Below are 25,212 nucleotides of genomic sequence, written 5' to 3' on the forward strand. Positions count from 1 at the left end.
AGAGGGGCCCCCTTTGTGGGTGCTGCTCCTGCAGAGATACACAGCCGAGGGGCCTCTACCGTCCCAGCCCGAGACCCCCTGCCAAGCCTACTACTACGACGTGACGGTGACAGATGGCACCTGCCAGGAGAAGTGCTTCCTGGCCCCCCAGCTGAACGGCCTGCTCCAGCGAAACTGGCTGGGCTGCCGGCCAACAGATCAGGGTCACCCAGTGTTCCTACATGTACAACGAAAAGAGCCTCAGCCCGGGCCTTTGTGTGCATCGAAGAGCTGGAGGTCTTAGAAGGGGCTCCTCCGGCCTTCACCGAGCCTGCCTCCCAGCTCGGAACTCGCCACGTGAAGACCAGCCTCCCTTTGAAAGGGAAACAGGAAGCATTACCTCCCTCTGTGGAACAATGACGATCCCTTTGGGGAGATGTGGGTGGCCAGGAATCCCTTGAGGGAGGTCGGTCTGGAGGGTAAGTGGAGGAAGGCCGGACCCATTGAAAGGCTATTTGGGGGAGAAAGGGCAGGGACGGCACTGGAAGCATTGGGGTGCCCTGGACATTGGAGATGACTTTTGAGTGTTTGGGTTGTCCTTGAGATGGCTTTGGGAGCTTGGGGTATCCTTGAAGACAGATGACATTGGAAGCGATGGTTGTCTTTGAATGCTCCTTAACTGTTCTTGGATTCAGAAAAAGATTGGGTTATCTAGTTTACAGGTTTAGCCACGATTTTAGATTTATATTACTGGAGTAAGAAGGGACCTTGTAGGTCATCTAGTCCACCTCCCTTCCACAAGCAGGATCCAGAGGGGCTGCAGCAGGCAGGGGAAGCTGTTTTCGCCCTACGCTAGCATTGAATTATGGGTGTGTGCATTCATGCATGCACGATAGTGCACATGCAAGCTCTTTTGGCACCCAAGGAAAAAAAGGTTCACCATCGCTATTGTAGGTGATCTAGTCCACCCCCCGCTCAAGCAGTAGTCCCTACACCATTTCAGACAAGTGGCAGTCCAGTTGTCTCCTCTTGAAAGTTGCAAGTGTTGGAGCTCTCACAACCTCCGCAGGCAAGCCAGTCTTGGTCAAACTCTGGTTTGAGATACAGAGCAGCACAAAAGCTACTGGCCAAAATCAGAGGAAGGAATCGCATTGGGGTGTATATGTCTTTTAAGTCGTCCTTGACTTGGGGCAATTGCCTGGACATCTCCCTAATGGTTTCAAGGAGGCCTTAGATTCAAGATTCGCAGCAGTGCTTTGCCTTTGCTGCCTTGCCGGAGCTGAGAGAGAGCCCCCACCCACCCACCCCCAAAGATACCCAGCTGGCTTTGCTGCTAGTCAGGATTAAAATTCAGGGTCTTCCAACCTAGCACTTTTAACCATTATACCCAATTTGGCTTTCACTTAAAGAATCATAGTCTCTATTTATTAGAATTATATCCTGCCTTGCTTTAGCTTTTCCTCTGATTCCTTCCCACAACAGAGAAGAACCTGTTGGCTTGAGAGATATTCCGTTTTTATGGCTTAACGCTGAAAATGACTTAGGCTTCTTGCTCTCTTATGTCCTAAGTACATAAATCTGAAGTAGTTTTCTGCTTTTTCATGCAACACCAAGCTATTATTTGGGGGTGGCATTTGAATTGCTGCACTCTCAATATTTGTCAACTAGCTTTGTCTTGAATAAGGTTCTAATGTTTTTTGATTTGGGACTTTGAATCTGAATTTAATCTGTTTTGCATGCTTTTGAGTCAGTATCAGAGCAGTTATGTTGTAGCAATGGCTAAAAGCCTCGTGGGGGTTTTGAAATTAGTATTTGTAGTAGTAGTATACAAAAGCAATGAATTTATTGCAGCGTTGCCAGTTCATATTTACTCTGCTCTTCTCCCCCCCCCCCCCCAGAAGTCAAACCAACATCCATTTCTATTCTGGCCATGATCTGGGAAAGCAAACTCAGTTTCCCACCATTGCGTGTCAGGATCATCCATAAGTCTCGGTTACGATATTTTGGAAAACCAAAAACAAAGCTAGATGTGCCATATCAGGTAGGAATAATTATGATACAGAGGTTTCTTTTTTAAAACAAAAAAACAACAAACTAGTATCTAAATTTTTATTTATTTATTTGTTTGTTTTATTGGATTTGTATGCCGCCCCTCTCTGAGGGGCGTATTCTTGTCTTAATAATACAGTATGTGAATCCCAAATGAATAAACCTCAGTTAATTTAAAAGCTTTTTTATGTCAACTTAACTGTTTTAGTAAACATAGTCAAGAGCTTGTAAAATACAACCAAATATACAGTGTATTTGTGTGTGTATTTAGATGCACAAACCCACACTCTCACCACGTCAGCAGTGGCTGTTGGAAAATAAAATGATGCCATTGTCCAAATGCCACTTTTATATACTGGTTGTCCAACGCAAATACTTATGTTGTGGTGTCTGTGCAGTTATGTGATCATCACATGCCTCTACTATAATAGCATGCAATTAAACAATTTACCTGTTTGATTTGTTTAGAAGTGTTTATTTTGCTTAGTCAGTGTTGAGGGGAGGGGAAGCAGGTATGGTTCTTGCATCCACTGCAACAATTATATGAAAGAAGGTGCCTTCTGCAGACTTGAATAGTTTAGCCTTCTGAAAATATTTCCCTTTACCTATGTTGTTACTTTTGGTACTGTTTGTTTTCAAACACTGTGTTCCATTTTGACACTTTGTCTGCTAAACCAGCTTCATCTTGTATAGGCTCATTCCCATGGTATCATGACTCCTGTGTTTTAAAAATAAAATATCATCCCTAAACCAGGGGTTTAAATGCTCCTGTTTGACTCGTGCCTGTCGATCATAGGAGAGCCTGTCGCAAAGGGTGCATGAGACTCTTCCCACCTGCCCGGACACCATAATTTAGGTTCTTTTACCCTCTGGGCATGCACAGAAGGCTTTGCGCATGCGCAGAAGGTAAAAGAAACCAAATGGAGTCCAGGCAGGTGGGCGGAGCCTTGCGCTCCCTTCCCAACAGGTTCTCCTACGACCGCCAGGCATGAGTGAACTGAGAGCATTTCACACCTCTCATTAACTAAGCCCTTTAAGGCAGTGTTTTTCAACCAGTGTGCCGTGAGACATGGTTAGGTGTGCCATGGGGAAATTAAACATGGGTCCCCAAACTATGGCCCGTGTGCCGGATACGGCCGCAGAGGCCACCAGCCACCTCCACCCAAATATAAACATTCCCCTCACAATCCCTCCAGCTATCAGCAACAGAAGAGTGGAGGCACAGGGAATGCTCACTGACCAATCACCTTCTTGGATTCATCCCGACCACTAGCGATGAACCAATAGCAGGCCGCCTTTCATCCACACCCAGGAAGGTACCTGCTCGGGCTGCTGCACACTTCTCATTGCGTGGCCTCGATGAGTAGCTGAAGCTGCTACTCTTCCCCATGGTCCTGATTTCTAATCCTGGTCAGGACCGGAGTTAAATGTTGCCACCACTAGATGAAGCCTCAGCCTCAGCTGGTTATGTCTATCCTGATGGTGTATATAGATATTTGACCTTTTTCTTTTTATAAGAGGCCCCCCAGAGAGGGTGATATACAATGCATCTACGGATAGGGGCGACATACAAATCTAATAAATAATAATAATAATAATAATAATAATAATAATAATAATAATAATATCTATATTGTATATGACCTCCTAAGTGAGTATAAATACATTTAGAAACTATATTATTAACTTTAGGTATAATATGTACTGTGTTAGTGTCATTTTGTGTCATTTTGGTTGGTGGTGTGCCCCAGGATTTTGTAAATGTAAAAAATGTGCCGTGCTTTAAGGGATCCTTGGTGCTCTTTGAACTTGCTTGTTTTCTTGCAGACATTTCGTTACCCAAACTAGGTAATATCATCCGTGCTAGTCAAGCAAGAGGACACAAGGATCCCTCATTTCAATCTTGAGCTACAGATGTTTTCCTTTGTTGGTACTAAGCTCTTTGTTCCGACCTTTTTCAATCCCTCTTGTTCCTTCCCAGTTTCAGCTGCTGTGGAATTTTTTTTTTGCTTTTAAGATTGGAATTTCACACCTTAACATTGTATGCCCTTGATTGAAGTAAATCCTGCTGAACTTACATAGGGAAATATAGATAATAATGTGGGCTTTAATGTAAAAGCTTTCTGACTGTACTTCTGTTTTTGTAAAGCAGTTGCACATAATTTTCCGATGATAAATTTAAGAGCAAAGCGCGTAGAATGAAAAGCATGCTTCAACCTCAGGCCTTTAAAGTAGCATTTCAGTAATGTGGACTTTTAACTTTTTAAGAGCAAATGTTCTTATATTCTAGGCTTATTTTGATGTGGCTGATCAATCGGGCGTGGTGTTAATGGTGCTTTGGGGCTCTTTATGCCCTGAATGGTATCACAGTATGAAAATCGGCACAGTGCTGCTGCTTGAAAAATACGCTGTTAAAAAAAGTTCTATAATGCAGTCAAGTCCCGAAGATTTGCACATGAAGAGATTCAGTTCAATAGGTTAAGTATCTCAAATATTATTTTTTTTATGTGTCTGTGTGTGTGTATAGCTTTTAAAGAATGTCCATTAGTTTGCAGTTGGTGTATCCGACCACTCTGTCTAACTGACCAACAAAGGTCTATCTGACAATTCATTTTGCCTGCATACAGTGATTATTTGAGACAAAGAATATATGTTTGTTTGTTACTTCAGGCAGCGAAGAAACCGACTGTCATAACCAATCACTCTCCTGCAGTAATCATTCTCAAATAGCAGGAAGCCATTTCCCTACTTGGCTACACAACATGGGATCTGTATCTAATCCATCTCTTCTCAGGAGGGCTCTGCCTGCAACAATTAGTTTCCAATTATTTTGATTTTGTTTGCATCTTCTAATTTTCTAAAGTTCCAATTTTCTTTTGGACACAGAAAGTGGCTGGGTGACTTTGATCTGATCAGTTTTTCTCAGCCCTCTCTAAACCAGGAAGTCAAAAAGTGTCAATCTATCGAAATGCACCAAAACCCATAACCTTCTCCAATGAAGCCTTCATCCTTCATTAGATTGGGTTGAGGCAGAAGATAATTACATATGCATATACAGTGATACCTTGTCTTACAAACGCCTCGTCATACAAACTTTTCGAGATACAAACCCAGGGTTTAAGATTTTTTTGCCTCTTCTTACAAACTATTTTCACCTTACAAACCCACCGCCGCCGCTGGAATGCCCCGCCTTTGGACTTCTGTTGCCAGCGAAGCACCCGTTTTTGTGCTGATGGGTTTCCCTTGAGGCTCCCCTCCATGGGAAACCCCACCTCCGGACTTCCATGTTTTTGTGATGCTGCAGGGGAATCCCAGCAGTGCAAAAACAGGTGCTTCACTGGCAACGGAAGTCTGGAGGTGGGTTTCCCAGCGAGGGGAGCCTCAGTGAAATCGCAGCATCACAAAAACACAGAGGTCCGGAAGTGGGGTTTCGAGGACTTCGGTGTTTTTGCGATGCTGCAATTTCACTGATTCTCTCTTTGCTGGGAAACCCCACCTCCGGACTTCCGTTGCCAGTGAAGCGCTCATTTTTGCGATGCTGGGATTCCCCTGCAGCATCGCAAAAAACACAGAAATCTGGAGGTGGGGTTTCCATGGAGGGGAGCCTCAGGGGAATCCCAGCAGTGCAAAAACGGGTGCTACGGCTGGCAAAAGGGGTGAATTTGGGGCTTGCACGCATTAATCGGTTTTCCATTGATTCCTATGGGAAACATTGTTTCGTCTTACAAACATTTCACCTTAAGAACCTCGTCCCGGAACCAATTAAGTTCGTAAGACGAGGTATCACTGTATAAGAAAATCTGTAGTTAAGAAAGTGAAACATTTTGTTGGTCAGAAGGAGCGATAAAGGAAAAACGGTTGATGATTCAAACAGTTTGACAGCGATTCTAATCGTCTTGGTATTAGATTCAAGTTTGTCAGTCTGAGACTTTTCAAATCTATGTTTCAATAGGTCAATGGAAGCAGATTTTATCTGTTTCCTGTTCTGGAAGCACCGATAGGGTTCAGTTAGTAATGGAGAGTTAAAAATAACTTGGCAGGAGGAAAGTCCAAGTGAAGGATAGGTGCACATTACACAGAATAATTAACATGAAAATCAAGGCCTCCTGTAGAATAAATAGGATGTCTAAATAGCTAATTATCTGTCATATATTTAGCAGGCTCTTTTTTGGTTGCTTGTGTTAGAATATTGAATAAATAATTTGAAGTACACGGGGAAAAAAATAACATGACCAATTCTAATAGATTGCTTAAATTGCACTAATTAGCTCATTACGTTGTGAACAATTTATTATTTTTAATATCTTGATGCATTAATTTAAGAACGGGGGAGTTTATACCAATATAACTGCTGGCTTTCCAAGACACCCATCATCGTTCCTTTGAGATTATTATAACCAATTTCTCCTGTTGCTTATGAATATTGATAACCATTGTTCAATGTAAAACAGTTTGCTAAGTCGGGCTTTCTTTCTCCAGCTGGTAGAAAGAAAAGAAAGAAAACTTATGGAGAGCTGTAGTTTTCTTGAAAAGAATTCCCATCCAGCGGTTTTATGTGTTTTTTTTTCTATATATCTGAGTGCTCAGACTGATTTCTGCTGCTTCAATATCAATGTTCTTTCCTGTAACACATCTCTTGTAATTTATCCGTGATTTAAGTAGCCTTGGAGAGGCCCGTTTTGTAAAAAGCGAAATGAACAGCATACGAGTGTAATAAATAAAAAAAAGGAAGTCTGGAAGAAAAGAACGAGGGTAGGGAGGTAATAGAGCTGGCGGTTTTTTTAGATTTAATTCCCAAGAAGTACAAATGCAATATCTGTCTGCAACAGTTTAAAACAGCTGCTGCTTTGGGGGGGAAATTTTGTCCTTTGAAGCCCTGTTTCAAGTTTCTCTAACATGTTTATGTGACTTACCACATGCCCTCCCCAAAGTATTTAAAATTGGATCAAACCAACTTTTATAAAAATGTATATGTTTAAATGAATAGAACAAAACTAATGTAGCTGGTAATTCAGTCAGACATAATTGTCATCATCTGGTTAATTCTTTTTTAGAAATCGCTTTGAACGTTCGAGACCCTCCAGCTAAAATTAACGTGATACCGGAAAGTAAAATTAAACCAGAATGGAAGTTGCCCGAAGTTGAATATCAGTTTGTAACAAGGTTATTACTACTACTATTACTATTATTATTATTATGTTTGTGTTAAAAAATTGAGAGGGGGACTTTAAAAAAAAAAGGAAATTCTGACATTTCTAAATGCTATATGGTAATATATATTAATTCTGTACATGCTATCAACAGTGTTAAGATGGTACAACAAAGCCAGATTATTATTAGATGCATTTGTGAACGTTACTGCCACAAGCCTGCTGTCCATGTGTGACATGATGGCTTTCTCGGTTTAGAAGAAGCCAGGGTAAAACTCTGTAAAGAAGCAATAGATTCTCTTCATATTTATTCCCAGTGAATAGAACTATTGCATGTTAAGAACTTTTTTATTTTAATTTTATTTGTATGCAATCTATTTCCAAAAAAAAAAGGGGGCAGTTAAATATCAGAAAAATTACCAAAACGTCTCTCAAAAATAGTAAACCCACTCATAAAATCAATCCAACGGAATATCAAAATTAAAACCCCTCATTGCCTGACCCTTCATTTTGCATCAACTGTATCCTCTAAAGGCTTTCTAGGACAGAGTCATTACAGTAATCCAAATAGGAGTGACTTAAGCGTTTGCCCAGGTTCGCCTGGTGCACCAGTTGCAGCCCTACTTGAACCGGGACTCATTGCTCACAGTCACTCATGCCCTCATCACCTCGAGATTCGACTACTGTAATGCTCTCTACATGGGGCTACCTCTGAAAAGTGTTCGGAAAATTCAGATCGTGCAGAATGCAGCTGTGAGAGCAGTCATGGGCTTCCCTAGGTATGCCCATGTTACACCAACACTCTGCAGTCTGCATTGGTTGCCAATCAATTTCCGGTCACAATTCAAAGTGTTGGTTATGACCTTTAAAGCCCTTCATGGCATCGGACCAGAATATCTCCGAGACCGCCTTCTGCCGCACGAATCCCAGCGACCGATCAGGTCCCACAGAGTGGGCCTTCTCCGGGTCCCATCAACTAAACAATGTCGGTTGGCGGGACCCAGGGGAAGAGCCTTCTCTGTGGCGGCCCCGACTCTCTGGAACCAGCTCCCCCAGAGATTAGAACTGCCCCTACCCTCCTCACCTTTCGCAAACTCCTTAAAACCCACCTTTGTCGTCAGGCACGGGGGAACTAAGATATCTCCCCCGGGCCTATACAATTTATGTATGGTATGTTGTGTGTATGTCTGTTTAATAATGGGGGTTTTTTTATATTTTAAATTGTAAATTATTAGATTTGTTATAAACTGTTTTTATTGTGTTGTGAGCCGCCCCGAGTCTACGGAGAGGGGCGGCATAAAAATCTAATAAATAATAATAATAATAATAATAATAATAATAATAATAATAATAAATAAAGTGACTAAAGAAGAGCCCTCCCAGTTCTAAAAAGGAGACAATTGGTGGGAGAGATGTAACTCAACAAAAACTCACCTGGCTTCAGCCACCATTTTTTTTACCATAAAGTTTTCAAATGTCTCACAAACATTTGTGGTTAGGTAGTTTGAGAACCAAATTCTCGGGGTGAAGTTGTAGCCCAGCTTCTTGCATTGTTTGAACACCTCCATTTAGTGACTTTCTTGGGAAAATAAAATTTTGGAATCTAGTGGATGGCTTTTATCTGTTTGATATCCTAAAATCTGTTATGCTTTGAATTCCAGATCTGAGCTCGATACGTTAGCACAAAATCAGTTTTGTGACATCATTGGACTGGTACAATACGTTGGACGGGTCGAGCGCAAGAAGAAAAAAGGTATTTTTAAGGATAATACATTTGGCTCCAAAAATATGTTTAGAACATTGATTAACATTTATTTTGTCTATACAGGTTGTGTGGATGACTTTTGGACCTATCGCTGGGTACATGTTGTCGATGGGACCTCAGAACAGCCTTTTATAATAGAATTGTTTTCCACATCTCAGCCAGATATATTTGAGCAAATTTGCCCAAGTATGTATTCTATAAATCTCTTATTTAATGTAATTGCTTTCTGTCAAATATTTTAGGAATTTGAGGAATCGGAGTATTTGGTATCACTCACATTTTCTCTGTCTCAGTTCACAAAGATGAACTCTAAAGAATTCTTGGAATGTGTTTATTCTAAACTCCATATATTTAGCCAATGGATGAGAATATTTGTAGCCTGGGGTTGAACTGAGGAGAGGTCTTTGGTGTTTCCCAAACTTGGTGGTTTTCTTTGTTTCATTACCAAATAGTAACATCAGTAGAATATTGCAAAAACTGGTTTAGCGACAGCAAAGCAAACTGACACCATGTTGACAGCATATACCTCTTGTTTCCTTTTCCCTTCCATATTCTATCTGATTGAGAATAATATAATGTGAAGTAGCTATCAATGCTTATAAGCTTTCCTTGTAGCTTTCCTCCTTATCTCACGAGAGAAGGTAAGATGGCATTGCAGTTTAGTAGCAACCATCAGGACTTCAGAGAGGGAAGGGGAGGGTTAGGGTTTCTAGGGAAGGGGAGGGGCCCGGCATCTGGACTTGGCCCACGCACCTAGGGAAGAGGAGGGTTAGGGAAGGGGAGGGTTAGGGTTCATAGGGAAGGGGAGGGAAAGGTTAGGGTTATTAGGGAAGGGGAGGGCTAGGGTTCATAGGGAAGGGGAGGGGCCCGGCATCTGGACTTGGCCCACCCACCCAAGGGGAGGGGAGGGTTAGGGTTCATAGGGAAGGGGAGGGTTAGAGGAGGGGAGGGTTAGGGTTCATAGGGAAGGGGAGGGTTAGGGGAGGGGAGGGTTAGCGTTAGGGTTATTAGGGAAGGGGAGGGTTAGGGTTCATAGGGACGGGGAGGGGCCCGGCATCTGGACGTGGCCCACCCACCCTAGGGAAGGGGAGGGTTAGGGAAGGGGAGGGTTAGGGTTCATAGGGAAGGGGAGGGGCGGCATACAAATCCAATTAATAATAATAATAATAATAATAATAATAATAATATTGATTATAAATGAAAAGATGGTGTGTAAATAGGAACCTAAAAAGTAGAAAGCTTAGAACTACGGCGCCTAAAACATGATTTAAGTATTGCCCACAAGATCATATGCTGCAACGTCCTTCCGGTCAATGACTACTTCAGCTTCAACCGCAACAACACAAGAGCACGCAACAAATTCAAACTTAATATTAAAAGCTCCAAACTTGACTGTAAAAAATATGACTTTAACAATCGAGTTGCCGAAGCGTGGAACTCATTACTGGACTCAATAGTGTCAACCCCTAACCCCCAACATTTCTCCCTTAGACTATCCACGATTGACCTCTCCAGGTTCCTAAGAGGTCAGTAAGGGATGTACATAAGTGCACTAGTGTGCCTTTCGTCCCCTCTCCAATTGTCTTTCCTTTATCTCATATATCATATATCTTTTCTTCCCTTCATATATCTTCGCATCTATTTTTACATATTATCTTTATATATATTACTTCATGTCTATTCTCTTCCATATGTATTGTGTATTGGACAAATGAATAAATAAAAGACCCACCACATTGGATCACACCAAAGGTCTCATTAAGTCCAGCATTTAATAGTCTTCTGCATGCTTTTGGTAACTTTACAGTTTGAGCATGAATGTAACGATCAACCATGTACAGTGTTCCCTCGATTTCCGCGTGGGATGCGTTCCGAGACCGCCCGCGAAAGTTGAATTTCCGCGAAGTAGAGATGCGGAAGTAAATACACCATTTTTAGCTATGGACAGTATCACAAGCCATCCCTTAACACTTTAAACCCTTAAATTACCATTTCCCATTCACTTAACAACCATTTACTCACCATTATTACTGGTACTCACCATTGAATAAGACACTTAGTGATCCTGATATTTATAATCATAATTATTTATTAACAATAATTAATTTTTTTTCTATTTATTTGCAAAAATTATTAGTTTGGCGATGACATAGGACGTAATCGGGTGGGAAAAACCGTGGTATAAGAAAAAAACCCACGAAGTATTTTTTAATTATTATTTTTTGAAAAACCGTGGTATTGGCTATTCGCGAAGTTTGAACCCGCGAAAATCGAGGGAACACTGTATCCCCATCTCTTCCTCATTGCTTCTCCAGGAAGTGTTCCCCATTTGGTGAGAAGCTGTTTCTCATCAGGGCCTGATGTCATATTAAAGGTTTCAGATTGCAGGGGATACTAGACGAAGCATTCTCCAAAGAATGCTTTGTCTAGTATTCTAGGCAAATGGTTGCGTCTATATTTCATTTTATTTTCCTGTACACACAGGGTGTGTTTTTCAGTGTCATGTGGCATCTCTGCATACAAGATTATCTTCTGTAGATTACAGTGATAAAGATACTGCTCTTATCTCTTAATCTGCACTGTACAAGCATGGGGACAAAGGTAGAAAGTGTTCTGAAAAAACAACAATCTGAATGCTGCAGAAAAACCTTAGAAAGTGGGTTAGGTTTACACAGTATAATAATTAGTTCACTTTTGATCTTTCCCCCCAAAAAAACTTACCATTTAAAACCTTACAACAGAATCAATCAATTTCAGTCATGGATAGGCACCAATCATCTTTTTGTAAGAAACAATTTGTTATATGTTAATTATACAGTATGTAAAGTTTTGATTAGTTTTGTTTTAATTGGGATTTTTAAAACATAGTTTTAAGGCTTGATTCTTAACTTCCTACATTTTAACTTTGATGTAACTATAAGCCGCCTAGAGTTATCCTATGGTAAGATGGGTAGCCAATACATTTTATAAATGAATGAATGAATGAATGAATGAATGAATGAAGATAGATAGATAGATAGATAGATAGATAATAATAATAATAATAATAATAATAATAATAATAATAATAATAATAATAAAAATTTATTGGATTTGTATGCTGCCCCTCTCCGCAGACTCGGGGTGGCTAACAACAATAATAAACACAACATGTACAATCCAATAATAAAAACAACTAAAAACCCTTATTATAAAACCAAACATACACACAAACATACCATGCATGACTTGCAATGGCCTAGGGGGAAGAGCTATCTCAACTCCCCCATGCCTGGCGGTATAAATGAGTCTTGAGTAGTTTACGAAAGACAGGGAGGGTGGGGGCAGTTCTAATCTCCGGGGGGAGTTGGTTCCAGAGGGCTGGGGCCGCCACAGAGAAGGCTCTTCCCCTGGGGCCCTCCAAACGACATTGTTTAGTCGACGGGACCCGGAGATAGATGGATAGATGGATGGATAGATAGATAGATAGACAGACAGACAGACAGACAGACAGACAGACAGACAGACAGACAGACAGACAGTTTCTAAGCCAAATAAATAAATGAAGAGGTGATATGATACTTCTCTCTCTCTAGTGACCTACTTGGTATGTACCCAAATGAGAGTGGAACAAAGTATTTCTGAGAACGGCTCCAGTAACGCCTATTTAACAACATCTGTCAGAACTCAAATGTTTATTTCAGGTAAAAAAACCAACCTCTTTTATAAAAACATCTATCTTGATCTCCAGTCTTAATCTATCAAATCATGTCATCTGTCTTCCTCCGTACCCTTTTTATCCGCTTCTGTTACCCACGTTTGTGGGGTTGTAATTGTGAATATTGAAAGTGCCGCCCCCTTTTATTCCTCGCATAAGAGTCTTGCCAGATGAGACAGCCCCACGTGACTTGATTACTTCCCCTAATTTGGCACTCGGCTGTTGTTTTCTCAAGAGTGACAGCCTCATGCGTTATTATTTCATTTAAATGTTTGCCAATTAGTGCACTTTTAAAGTGACAAAATTTCTATACTACTCGAATCCTACTCTACTTTATACAGTGATACCTTGTCTTACAAACTTAATTGGTTACGGGATGAGGTTCTTAAGGTGAAAAGTTTGTAAGACGAAATAATGTTTCCCGTAGGAATCAATGGAAAAGCAATTAATGCGTGCAAGCCCAAAATTCACCCCTTTTGCCAGCCGAAGCGCCCGTTTTTGCGCTGCTGGGATTCCCCTGAGGCTCCCCTCCATGGGAAACCCCACCTCCGGACTTCTGTGTTTTTGTGATGCTGCAGGGGAATCCCAGCAGGAGAATCCCAGCATCGCAAAAACGGGTGCTTCGCTGGCAACGGAAGTCCGGAGGTGGGGTTTCCCAGCGAAGGGAGCATCAGTGAAATCGCAGCATCACAAAAACAGGTGCTTGGCTGGCAACAGAAGTCCGGAGGCGGGGCATCCCAGCGGCGGCGGTGGGTTTGTAAGGTGAAAATAGTTTTTAAGAAGAGGCAAAAAAATCTTAAACCCTGAGTTTGTATCTCGAAAAGTTTGTATGACGAGGCGTTTGTAAGATGAGGTATCACTGTATTTCCATTCCATTCTATTCTTCTAATCTAATTCAATCTGCCATGCCTTTTTTTTTTGGCTTTGTTTTCTGTTAGGATGGCATAAGGACCAGCCATATATAAAAGATCTGAAAGTGCAAAACTTTATCCATTGGATGAAAACCCAAGAGGAAGCTGCTTACCTGGACCAAGTCGCCATTGGGGGATATTATCGTTTCCCGTCACTCCCACCTACATTTACAGAATATTGTAAAAATATGGATGGTATGCCAATTTCCTTCTACGTGCCAGTTTGGAGTGGCCTTTTTTGTAGACAAAATATTTCTGTGCACCTGTGCCAGGTGGAAATATTTCTAGGTGTTGAGAGCTTGTCATTAGTTAAGGTTGTAGCAAAGTGTAATCATTCTTCGTCATTTCTTATCCCCTTTTAAACTTTGTAAGACCAGTAATTTAATTGGAGTCTTATTTTAGTTCTGTGATAAAAAAAAAAGCAACCCAAACCCAGAGTAGTGTGGTGTTTGAATTTTAAAGTGACCCTATATGGCAGTGATGGCGATCCTTTTTTCCTCGGGTGCTGAAAAAGCATGTGCGCACGCTATCGCACATGCGCAAGCGCCCACACCCATAATTCAATGCCTGAGGAGGGCAAAAACAGCTTTACCCGCCCCCCCTCGGAGGCCCTCTGGAGCAGTGTTTCCCAACCTTAGCAACTTGAAGATATCTGGACTTCAACTCCCAGAATTCCCCAGCCAGCATTTGCTGGGTGGGGAATTCTGGGAGTTGAAGTCCAAATATCTTCAAGTTGCTAAGGTTGGGAAACACTGCTCTGGAGGACTGGTAACGGCCTGTTTCTCAACTAGTGGACCCAGTAGACTCGTCTTTAGCCCTCCCCAGGTTCCAAAGGCATCCCTGAAGTCGGGTGAGGGTAACAACGCCCTCCCACATTCCCCCGGACGCTCTCTAGAAGCCAAGAACGCCCTCCCAGAGCCTCTTTTAACTTATATTGGATTTGTACTTTGTATATTGTATTGCTGCTGTTGTGAGCCGCCCCGAGTGTTCGGAGAGGGGCGGCATACAAATGTAATAAAACTTAAACTTAACTGTGTGAGCCAAAAATCATCTGGCCGGCACACACATGCACATTGGAGCTGAGCTAGGGCAACGGCTCGCGTGCCAGCAGATATGGCTTCGCTTGCCACCTGTGGCACCCATGCCATAGGTTCACCATCACTATTATATTTATTTATTTATTTTATTTATTTATTAATCAGATTTGTATGCCACCCCTCTCCGTAGACTTGGGGCGGCTAACAGCAATAATAATACAATGTAAACAAATCTAATATTTAAGTTAATTTTAAAAAGAACCCCAGTTTAAGAAACCAATCATACATACTAACATACCATGCATAAATTTTATAAGCCTAGGGGGAAGGGAAAGTCTCAATTCCCCCATGCCTGACGACAGAGGTGGGTTTTAAGGAGCTTACGAAAGGCAAGGAGGGTGGGGGCAACTCTGATATCTGGGGGGAGCTGGTTCCAAAGGGTCGGGGCGGTCACAGAGAAGGTGTTATCTAATTGAAAATCACCTTGCAAATAGAGGAAAAGAGAATGTCTCCAGTTTATAGTTCATAACGCCATGATGGAATGACATCTGTCAACAGGACTGTTTCTTTTTATCCACATGGCAAGTCAGTTTAAGACCCCTGGGGGATTACTCCCAAGATTCACAAAGTGTCCTAAATGAGATAAGAATGAGGGGAACACGTAACCTGCAACAACCTGTCGCTTTTGTGCTCTTGTAGGAGGCTTGTGGGTTGTACTTGAGACAGACTATTAAGCTGGGCTTTCTCAGTTGTTTGCCAAATGGACTTATTCAGAATGGTGCCGTGCCAGTTTAAAAACAATAAACATGCTACATCCCTTTTCCGTCTGAATTTTACTTATTTGGTGCTATCTTCCTTAAAAATTGCATTTCAGAAGAATTAGTTTTGATATCCTTCAGTGAAATCAAGAAGGAGATTGACAGTTTGCACTACAGGGAGCAGAAGTACATTGCTTTTCAAGGGATAATTAGTGCTATGAGATGTGTCAGCTGCAGCGGTACCTCCCTGGATGCCTCAGGAGAATCACCAATGCAGGTACGGTGCTTCAACATTAATAGACTAGCACTCAAGACAGTACGAGTATGATTAAAACTGAGATAGTCTGTGTTTGAATTTAAAGAACCTGTATGTAGCGATGACTTCTTTACTTACTTTTCCCCCCTCTTATTTTGAACATGTGTAAAATTAGAAAGTTATGATTTAAGCTTTCGTGGTGCCGTGACCTTTTAAAAAAAGAGATCTTGATATATACTTTACTACATTGTTTGACTAAAGCAGTGGGAATAAATCAGAAGGGTGGTTGAGACAGAACTTTATATCTCAGTTAAGATCCTGTGTGGGTTTTTTTTCCTCTCTGCTGAATTGATCCTGCTATCTGCAATAATGAAACTGAATCTAGCTTTTTAAAAAGGGGTGGAAGGTACTAACTGATAGACAGTATGTAAATCTGATTTAACTTTATTTCTGCAGATCGAGACAAGCCCATCAGAAGGTACTTCTTTGTCAGAATACCTGAAAGCGGGAGAACCAACTTCTACGCCGAAGTCGCCATCTCTGGAACAACGAAATGTAGTAACCAGGACTTGCGCAAAGAGACAGATTTCAGCTGTAGAGTAAGGGAGTGTTTGCTTTTGGGGGGGTTTTGTTTTTTGTTTTTTTGAAAAAGACTTTATTAAATATATACATTAAAAACAGAAAAATGACAAAAGACAACAAAATAACAGTATATACACAACATACAAATAGAAAAAAAAAGAATAAAGCATCTTGCTTTATACATGGAATATTTGGTATCATAGCTTAGTGTCTGCACCACCTAAAAAGTGGTGTGATTGGTTTGCAGCTCGTATATAACACAGAAAGGAATATTTTCCTTTTAATAGTTATTACATATATATTACATATATATACAACCTTTTGGTTTTCTTGTTAGTGTATCCATTTTGTTTCATTTTCTCAATGGTATAGTAATGCTTTGTATTGTTAATATTTTTTCTTAATATCAATTTAATTTTTCTCTCTAGATTTAATTTTAAAATTCCGAATTTTCTTTCATTTTAACTTGTTTTTTACAAACCAGATATACCATCTGTCCCAAGTTTTATGAAAGTCCTCCATGTCCTTGTCCTGTATTTCATGTGTTAGTTTAGTCATTTCTACTACCTCGTAGATTTTTGCTATTAAGTTGTACATTGTTGGGGTGGATTCCTGCTTCCAAGATTGTGCGTATATTATTCTTGACGCTGTCGTTATGTGTAATATTAAGTGTCTATCATTCTTGGTAAATTTCTGTCTAATTATTCCGAGAAGGAAAAGTTCTGGTTTCAAGGATATTTTCCCTCCTATAATTTCTTCTATCATGTTCTTAATTTTTTTCCAAAATTTTTTAACTATTGGGCATGTCCACCACATATGATAGTAAGTACCCACTTTTTTTTGACATTTCCAACAAATGGGAGAGAGTTTGGGGCACATTTTTGATAATCGTGCTGGGAATGTTTGCTTTTGAAGTGGAACAGAACCTCTGCTTCAGTGATGGTGAACCTTTTTTTCCCTCAGATGCTGAAAGCCTGGGCGCATGCTATCATGCATGCGTGAGTGCCCACACCCATAATTCAATGCCTGGGTAGGGCGAAAACAACTTCCTCTGCCCTCTGGAGGCTGGAAACGGCCTGTTTCCCAACTTCTGGTGGGCCCAGTAGGCTCTCTGGAAGCCAAAAACACCCTCCCAGAGCCTCTGTGTGAGCCACAAATCAGCTGACTGGCAGGCACATGGTCATTGGAGCTGAGCTAGGGCAACGGCTCGCGTGCCAGCAGATATGGCTCCGTGTGCCACCTGTGGCACCCATGCCATAGGTTCACCATCACTGCTCTACTTTCTCTGGCGGTTGTGTATTTTACTTTGCAGCCCAGTGATGGCAAACCTTTTGGCCTTGGTTTGTCAATAATTAGGGAAACACTTCCTTGACTCTGTTGAGGTGTCACACATACATCTGACCCCCCACCCCAACCCCAGAGAAACAATCGCCTCCTCCCAATCTAGTAAGCCACCCTGAACAGCAGCACTCAACAGTAACACCAAGATTAGGTCCAAAAAATATTCAGCAGACTGAAAAGAATAGGATGGAACTTAACAGGTGTATGTGAAGATTTGCATCCAGGTAGGACAAGGAGAGGCACAGATTAAAGATGGGGGGGTTTGCCTTATCAGTAGCACAAATAAAAGGCACCTGAATGTCCTTGTTCACCACAAATTAGACAATGAGTTAGCAATGTGATACAGCTGCTAAGAAAGCAAATCATTTTTTTACTCTGCCTTGGTCAGACCCCACTTGAATTTGTTTTGGCCTGCCGGCGGCCAGCCCCTCCAGCAACCAAATCAGAGGAGGAGGAGGCAATGGGAATCAGGGTCATCAAGGCAACCTGATGGAGAAGAGGGAATGGAACTGGCAGAGAGAGAGAGAGAGAGAGGCATAGCCTGGGCTATCCGTCAGCCCTCAGATGGAGAGTCAACAGCCCCTAGGTCTGGAGGTAGTTGGTGAGGAAGAGGAGGAACAGCTGAGTCCAGTGCCTGACATGTGGATGCATAGAAAGTAGAGGAGAGGAGAGCTGTGGAAATCTATGGGCCGGTCCTTGGGACAGAAGAGCCACCGCTGCTGGCGAACCCCACCCTAGCTCTGGGGATAAAAGGCAGGGGGCGGAGATGAATAGGTGTAGCAAACAGGTTTTCGGAGAAGGGCGGCATACAAATTTAATAAATAAACTTCATCTCTGTTCTGCCAGCGTGTTTCAACCGCCCGTAATTACAGGGTAATTAGTCCAGAAAGACACACACCACACGATAAAAGGAAAACCCCAAAGTTTTTATAAACAGAAAAACAGAAACAGCTCCCTTTTTAAATGTCAAAGGGATTTTCTGGTACATACAAGGCACAGGTTAAATGCAGTCCAATTGCTCACCCAGTAACTGGGAAATTGAGTCCAATTCTAAAGTCCAGAGAGTCCACACACACAATCCTGAACAGCAAAAACCCACGATTTTGACGAAACAATGAATCAGATAAACTGCCATGAGGCTAAAACACCAGGTTGCACTTTTATCTGTAGCACTAATTACAGCAGCCCCACCCAACCACAGGTGGCCTCATTTTCTCTTGTAATAATCCTTCAGTTGTTGTCTCCCATGCATCACTACGCATGCGTGGATGTGTCATTAATTCTTGTTCAGAATCCAGGGATGATACAGATGATTGATCTCCTCCTGGGCTGTCTGCCAAACTCCCCTTTTCCCTGTCACTCACGCTGCCTTGGTCAGAGGAGACAGATTCTACTGGGAACAAAACAGGCCTGCGGCATGTGGATGTCTCCCCCACGTCCACCTCCACATTGCTTGGGGCAGGAGCTGGGCCAGAGCTAACCACAACACACCCATTGTCAGAGAGACTTGTTAGCCTGCTGTGTGTGTGAGAGAGAGACTTTTTGCTGGGGCTGCTGGCGCTCCTAATAAAACATTTAACTACAGAGGGTTTGTTCGTGTTTAGGAGCCGGGTGAGAACAGAATTATTGTGTTTGGTTCTCAGTATCATTTTTCAAAAATGACAACGATGGAGCCAGTTCAGAGCTGGGACTCTCGAGAGCTCTGGAAACCAAGCAGTTATTTAAAAGAACGGGTATGTTTAACCCACAAAAGAGAATGCGAAAGAGAGATCTGACTTGAGTCTCCATTCCCCCAGAGGGCAGGGCCAGAACAATCGATTCAAATTACAGGGCTTGGTATCAGGTGCAACTGCTCCGTCAGTCTGCACGGGTTACAGTATGAAGTGGACAGTTGTCCTGTCCTGCAGGTCTTGGATGGAAGCCAAATTCCCATCTGTCAGAGATGCTATAGTTCATTGTTGTCAAACGTGGTGTCACATGAAGTATCATGATTTTTTCCCCCTTTGCTGAACCGGAGATGTGTTTATTATTATTATTATTATTATTATTATTATTATTATTATTATTATTATTATTTATTGTATTTGTATGCCGCCCCTCTCCGCAGACTCGGGGTGGCTAACAACAATGATAAAAACAGCATGTAACAATCCAATTAATAAAACATCCCGGCATCACACCCCTACTCTAGTGGTTCCTTCACTCAGTAGGTAGCTGGACTGGATCACCTATAATTCATGTGTTAATTTAGTGGTTCCTGTTGAAGGGTTCTAGAACTGTGAGCCACATTCCAAGCAATATCAGGTGCTAGCACTTCATCTTACACTCTGATGGTTACTTGTATCATCGTACAGTACATTTAAACATTTGCTTAGTATGTCTCCCTGCCCTCACAGATTAGCAAAAAATACGAAACGGAAATAATTGGTAATAGATGGAAGCGTTTTGATTCTCTTTGGAAACATAATTATGCGATCTGAGCTCAGAGTAAATGAAGCTGTTTTATTGTAAAATAATTGATGCCTCCAAAGAAACTTAATGCTTGTTAACTATATTTTTAAGGGTCACCGATCACCCTCCTGTGTCTTCTCCGCATTCATATTTGACAAGGTCAAGAGGCAAAAGGAGATCATAAGTGACTAATTCTTCATATTTTGTTTTTTAAAAAGCAGTGACTGACTTCATTTTGCTGTCTAGCAATTTTGATATTTTTCTTTAGTTCCATTTTTTGTGTGTGTGCAAAACTGACCTGTATTTTTGTACAGCTTGTAATGTGGGAAGGGAACTGAACTGAACCGTCCCATTGAAACCTCACTATACACCTGCTAGATGTTTATGGGGAGAGGAATATCGTCTTTAGGTTGAGGCAAATAATGCTGGAACGTCAGAGTCTTCTACCCATGCCATTTCATCCTGTCAGGCTTCCTTTAAAATGAGGATGTTCTTAAATTGTGAGGAGTAAGAATTCTTTCAGTCCACTTATTTTCCCGAGTCACTGAATATCTGTCCTCAAGGGGAGCATAAATGCTGTAAATTGACACTAATGTGGGTCAGATGTCAGGATTCACAGTTGTGGCTTGTTGGCCCTCCAACAGCCAAATCAGATGAGGCGGTGTGGGGGTTAGGGTCAGCATCAAGGCAACCTGAGAGCTCCGAGGGGGAAGAGGGAATGGAGCTGGCAGAGATGGGTGGGGGCTGTCGGTCAGTACTCAGATGGAGAGTCAACAACCCCCAGGTCTGAAGGTGGCTGATGAAGGAGGAACAGCTGGGTACAGTGCCTGATGCACCAATGTGTAGAAGGCAGAGGGGAGGAGAATAGTGGAAATCCATGGGCCATTCCTTGGGATAGAAGAGCCACTGCTGCTCGCGAAGCCCAACCCTTGCTCTGGGAATAAAAGATTCATCTCCTTGCCAGATAGACTTGTTAGCCTACAATGAGATAATTTTTTGCCAGGGCTCCTAATAGAGGAATATTTGAGTTAGGGTGAGGGTTTGTCATGTTTGGGGAGCTGGGTCATAACAATAAGGGTTGTATTTCTGTGATGTTGTCATCACACATAGATGCTGGTGCTTCCCTCTATAAAGTACTAACTATTATAACTAGTGAGCCGGGGTGGCGCAGCAGGTAGAGTGCTGTACTGCAAGCCACTGAAGCTGACTGTAGATCTGAAGGTCAGCGGTTCAAATCTCATCAGCGGCTCAAGGTTGACTCAGCCTTCCATCCTTCTGATATGGGTAAAATGAGGACCCGGATTGTGGGGGCAGTAGCCTTGCTCTGTTAAAAAGTGCTATTGCTAACATGTTGTAAGCCGCCCTGAGTCTAAGGGGAAGGGCGGCATAAAAATCGAATGAATGAATGAATGAATGAATAAATGAATAAATGAATAAATAAATAAATAAATTAGTGCCTGTCACCTGAGAGCTGGTTTTCCCCAGCCAGACTACTTAACAATAGCTTTGGAGCAGTGGGAAGAGCAGGAAAATTGTATGGGAAGGGTGGGGAGTCCCCTTTCCTGGGTGCTTATCAACATACACCCTCATATCAGCTGTGTCATATTTTCTTTTTGACTCGTAACGTAAAATTAGTCACAAATTAAAAATCATAATTATGGATGATGCAACCAGATAGTTTGCTGTTCTCGGTGACGATCTGCTTGTATTTTTGAAGGTTGCCCAATTTTTTGCAAGATGATTCCGATGCCAGTAACGACGATGCAGAAGAGGTGGAAACAGCACAGGCGACGCACGAAAGTATGTACTTTGTCTCTGAAGGTTATATTAGTAACAGCACTTTACCTTCCAGGAAAGTAGGAAAGCAAATAATAATAATGCGCTTCCTCCATCTCTGATCTTACTGTTAATATGTTAATATATGTGGTTTTCACATGGTTGCCTAGGTAAAGTTTTATTTTTCCTACGTTGCTTAGCGCCTTGGTGCTTGTTGGAGGAGAAGTAGTAAAGACATTGTCAGGAACAGGTCAGCCTGGCTTTTTAATTCCAGATTGATTCCTCCTTATGAGCTGTAACGGTTGCACTTATGAATGTAACGGTGTGATTTAAGACGGGGGGTCCCCAACCCCCAGTCTGTGGGACAGCACTGGAGCACGGCACGCCAATAAACCAGTCCACGCAAACAAGCGAAGCCTCATCCACAGGATGCAAACAGCACATGAAACTACACCCCGTCCGATTTGTGGAAATTTCTTCTCCACGGGACCAGTCCCTGGTGCTCGAAAGGCTAGGACGGTGATGGTGAACCTTTTTTTTCCTCGGGTACCCAAAAAATGTGTGCATGCACGAATGCCCACACCCATAATTCAATGCCTGGGGAGGGTGAAAACAGTTTTCTTACCCCCTGGAGGCCCCCTGGGGGCTGTAAACAACCTGTTTCACAACATCTGGTGGGCCCAGTAGGCTCATGTTTCACCCTCCCCAGGCACCAAAGGCTTCCCTGGAGCTGGGTTAGGGTTAAAATTCCCTTTCCCATCCCCCTGAAGGCTCTCTGGAAGCCAAAAACATCCTCCCAGGGCTCCGTGTGAGCCAATATTTATTTATTTATTTATTTATTTATTTTATTGGATTTGTATGCCGCCCCTCTCCGCAGACTCGGGGCGGCTAACAACAGCAATAAAACAGTATATAACAAAATCCAATACTAAAAACAGTTAAAAACCCATTATATAAAAACCAATCATACATACAGACATACAATGCATAAAATTGTAAAGGCCTAGGGGGAAGTGTATCTCAGTTCCCCCATGCCTGGTGGAAGAGGTGGGTTTTAAGCAGCTTTCGAACGGCAAGGAGGGTGGGGGAAATTCTAATCTCTGGGGGGGAGTTGGTTCCAGAGGGCCGGGGCCGCCACAGAGAAGGCTCTTCCTCTGGGTCCCGCCAAGCGACACACATGCGTGTCGGAGTTTATTTTATTTATTTATTCATTTGTCCAATACACAAATACATAGGAAGAAAATTAGACATGTAGTAATATATATATAAGGGTAAAGTGAACTTAGTTGAGCTAGGGCAACGGCTCGCGTGCCAGCAGATACGGCTCCACGTGCCATCTGTGGCACCCATGCCATAGGTTCGCCATCACTGGGTTTGGGTCTCCTCATTTAGGATGCATGTTGAAGATCGGGGTGTCAAACTTGTAGCATCATCCCATGACATACTGCGACTTTTCCCCCTTTCGCTAAAGCAGCCTTGAGCATGGCGAACTGGGCTGGTAGACTGGGAGTTTGACACCCCTGTTGTAGATCCTCACTGGTTATTTTACCTTATTTTATTCTGGTATGCAGATCCAGTATACAAAATAGCTAAATTAAGCTGTAGAGTGTTGTGTTTTTTTTTAAGCCAATGGTTCCTTGGGATCGCCCCGAGTCTGCGGAGAGGGGCGGCATACAAATCCAATAAATAATAATAATCATCATCATCATCATCATCATCACGGGTAGAACTCCAATGCCATGGCAGTTGGTATTACTGCAGTGCTGGTTAATATTCCTCTCGAATGGATGCCTGCCTCCAATTTGATTTGAAAGAGAGACGTTTCAGGCTTTCGTTGAAATCATTAATGCAGCTTTTTGCATTATTCACTTTCATTCAGTTCATGAATGCAGCATTTTGGATCACATAATCTCATGGCCCTTGCTGTTAGGAGTCAATTCTATTATATAAATTAAAGATGAATGAGAGGCTGTGTAAAATTAATCTAAAGCAGAATAGATGACATTTAATCATTCAACTATCAAATAATTTGTTTTCCATTCATAAAAATATATATAGTAATGTACTTTACTCTTTAATAATTATTTGTCCTATTAGCGGCTAGATTTCAGTCAGGAGCTATTAAGCAACTTCTTTATGGTCCTTCTTTATGGAAGGACCACATCATAAAATAAAAGTTAATTTGTATTGCATTTATCAATTACATTAATACTACATCATATTTATTGTAATTATCATTTGTGCTTATCCCTTTTTAGTCTTTGGACTAACACTATATATATATCAGTGGTCATAGAATATAAAAATATTGAATTTATTACAAAGGTAGAAAGGTTATTCACTCAAGCGGTATCGGAATTGGATTGGCAAATATTATTAAACTTATTAAACATTATGCCAAAGTGCTTCCTTCTTTCTTTATACATTTTTATAGCAAATCAGATGTTAACAAAAGAATTAAAAACAAAACATAAACATATATGAATTTCAGACTTCATCCCCCCCTCTAAATAGCACATTTACCTAATCCCAAATTTAAAAATTATTTCAACCCATCTAACATTTCGCCAATTAATACTTATCTACATTTCTTACTTAAATATTAATCTTAAATTTCAGTCAATTTGAGGGGGGGGGAATCTAAATATTCTCTATTTTCAATCAATTAAAAATCATTAACATCATTATTCTTAGATCGGGGTGAGCAGCTTTTTCCAAGCAGATAGCTTCAGTTAAATTTTAGAACACCTGTGAAGTGCATTTTTAAAAAGTAGTGGGTAGAGTGAGAACAAAAACCAAATTTGAATTCATCTAGTGAAAAATTAAATATAGTTAATAATGATTTCTCTGTGGGAAGAAGCAAAAACCGAACAATCATTGGCTTGCATAGCTGTGATTTAAAATGACCCAATAGCTTATATATTATGCCTGTTATAGAAAAATGGGCATTCATATCAATCAAATAAATGAATAAATAACCCTGCATGCCACAGAAGAATTTAAGGGCTTCCACAAAGAAAAAAAGTCACAATTCCTAGTAAGTTAAGAAAAAATCGGTATAAAAATGCTGTTTCTAGTGGCACAGCTGAGGGTTTCTCTTCACGTTTTGTTTCCACTGGATCATCTCCAGACGACAATCCCACATAACATTGGTTGGCTTTGAAAGCAGAGTTGGGTTTTTATTTTGGGGTGGGGGGTTGCTTATATGAAATGTGATCAAAGCTGATGACGCAAGATCCAATCTCGGTCGCTCGCCAGGACCAGAGGTGCCTGGGGAAAGGGCCCCTTGTCAGTCAACAGGAGTGCTGATTTACCACCAGCTTAACAAGTAGCAAAACAATAGCCAGCCACCAACACACCAAGCAACCAATAGGAAAGCACCATATAAATACAAAACATAGAGTAGCCCAAAGGACATATTTTGGTAGAGAGAAGTTCCCTGAGGATGGACTCCAGTACG

The 25,212-nt window shown here is 41.6% G+C and overlaps 1 protein-coding gene across 1 annotated transcript in view; it reads left to right on the plus strand.

The window, feature by feature from the left end:
• Positions 1-25,212, plus strand: part of LOC139171592 (RPA-related protein RADX-like) — a 92,916-nt gene that overhangs the window by 252 nt on the left and 67,452 nt on the right. The window contains 15 exon segments of the mRNA XM_070759945.1: positions 1-187; positions 189-251; positions 253-366; positions 368-458; positions 1,878-2,020; positions 4,319-4,505; positions 7,083-7,191; positions 8,840-8,931; positions 9,007-9,129; positions 12,519-12,626; positions 13,579-13,746; positions 15,463-15,623; positions 16,059-16,201; positions 20,088-20,156; positions 21,694-21,776. The exon segment at positions 1-187 is cut by the window's left edge and continues 252 nt beyond it. Of these exon segments, the coding sequence (XP_070616046.1) occupies positions 1-187; positions 189-251; positions 253-366; positions 368-458; positions 1,878-2,020; positions 4,319-4,505; positions 7,083-7,191; positions 8,840-8,931; positions 9,007-9,129; positions 12,519-12,626; positions 13,579-13,746; positions 15,463-15,623; positions 16,059-16,201; positions 20,088-20,156; positions 21,694-21,776 (1,841 nt within the window).

This window comes from Erythrolamprus reginae, chromosome 8 (genome assembly GCF_031021105.1).
Source record: "Erythrolamprus reginae isolate rEryReg1 chromosome 8, rEryReg1.hap1, whole genome shotgun sequence".
In the NCBI taxonomy this organism is placed as follows: Eukaryota; Metazoa; Chordata; class Lepidosauria; order Squamata; family Dipsadidae; genus Erythrolamprus; species Erythrolamprus reginae.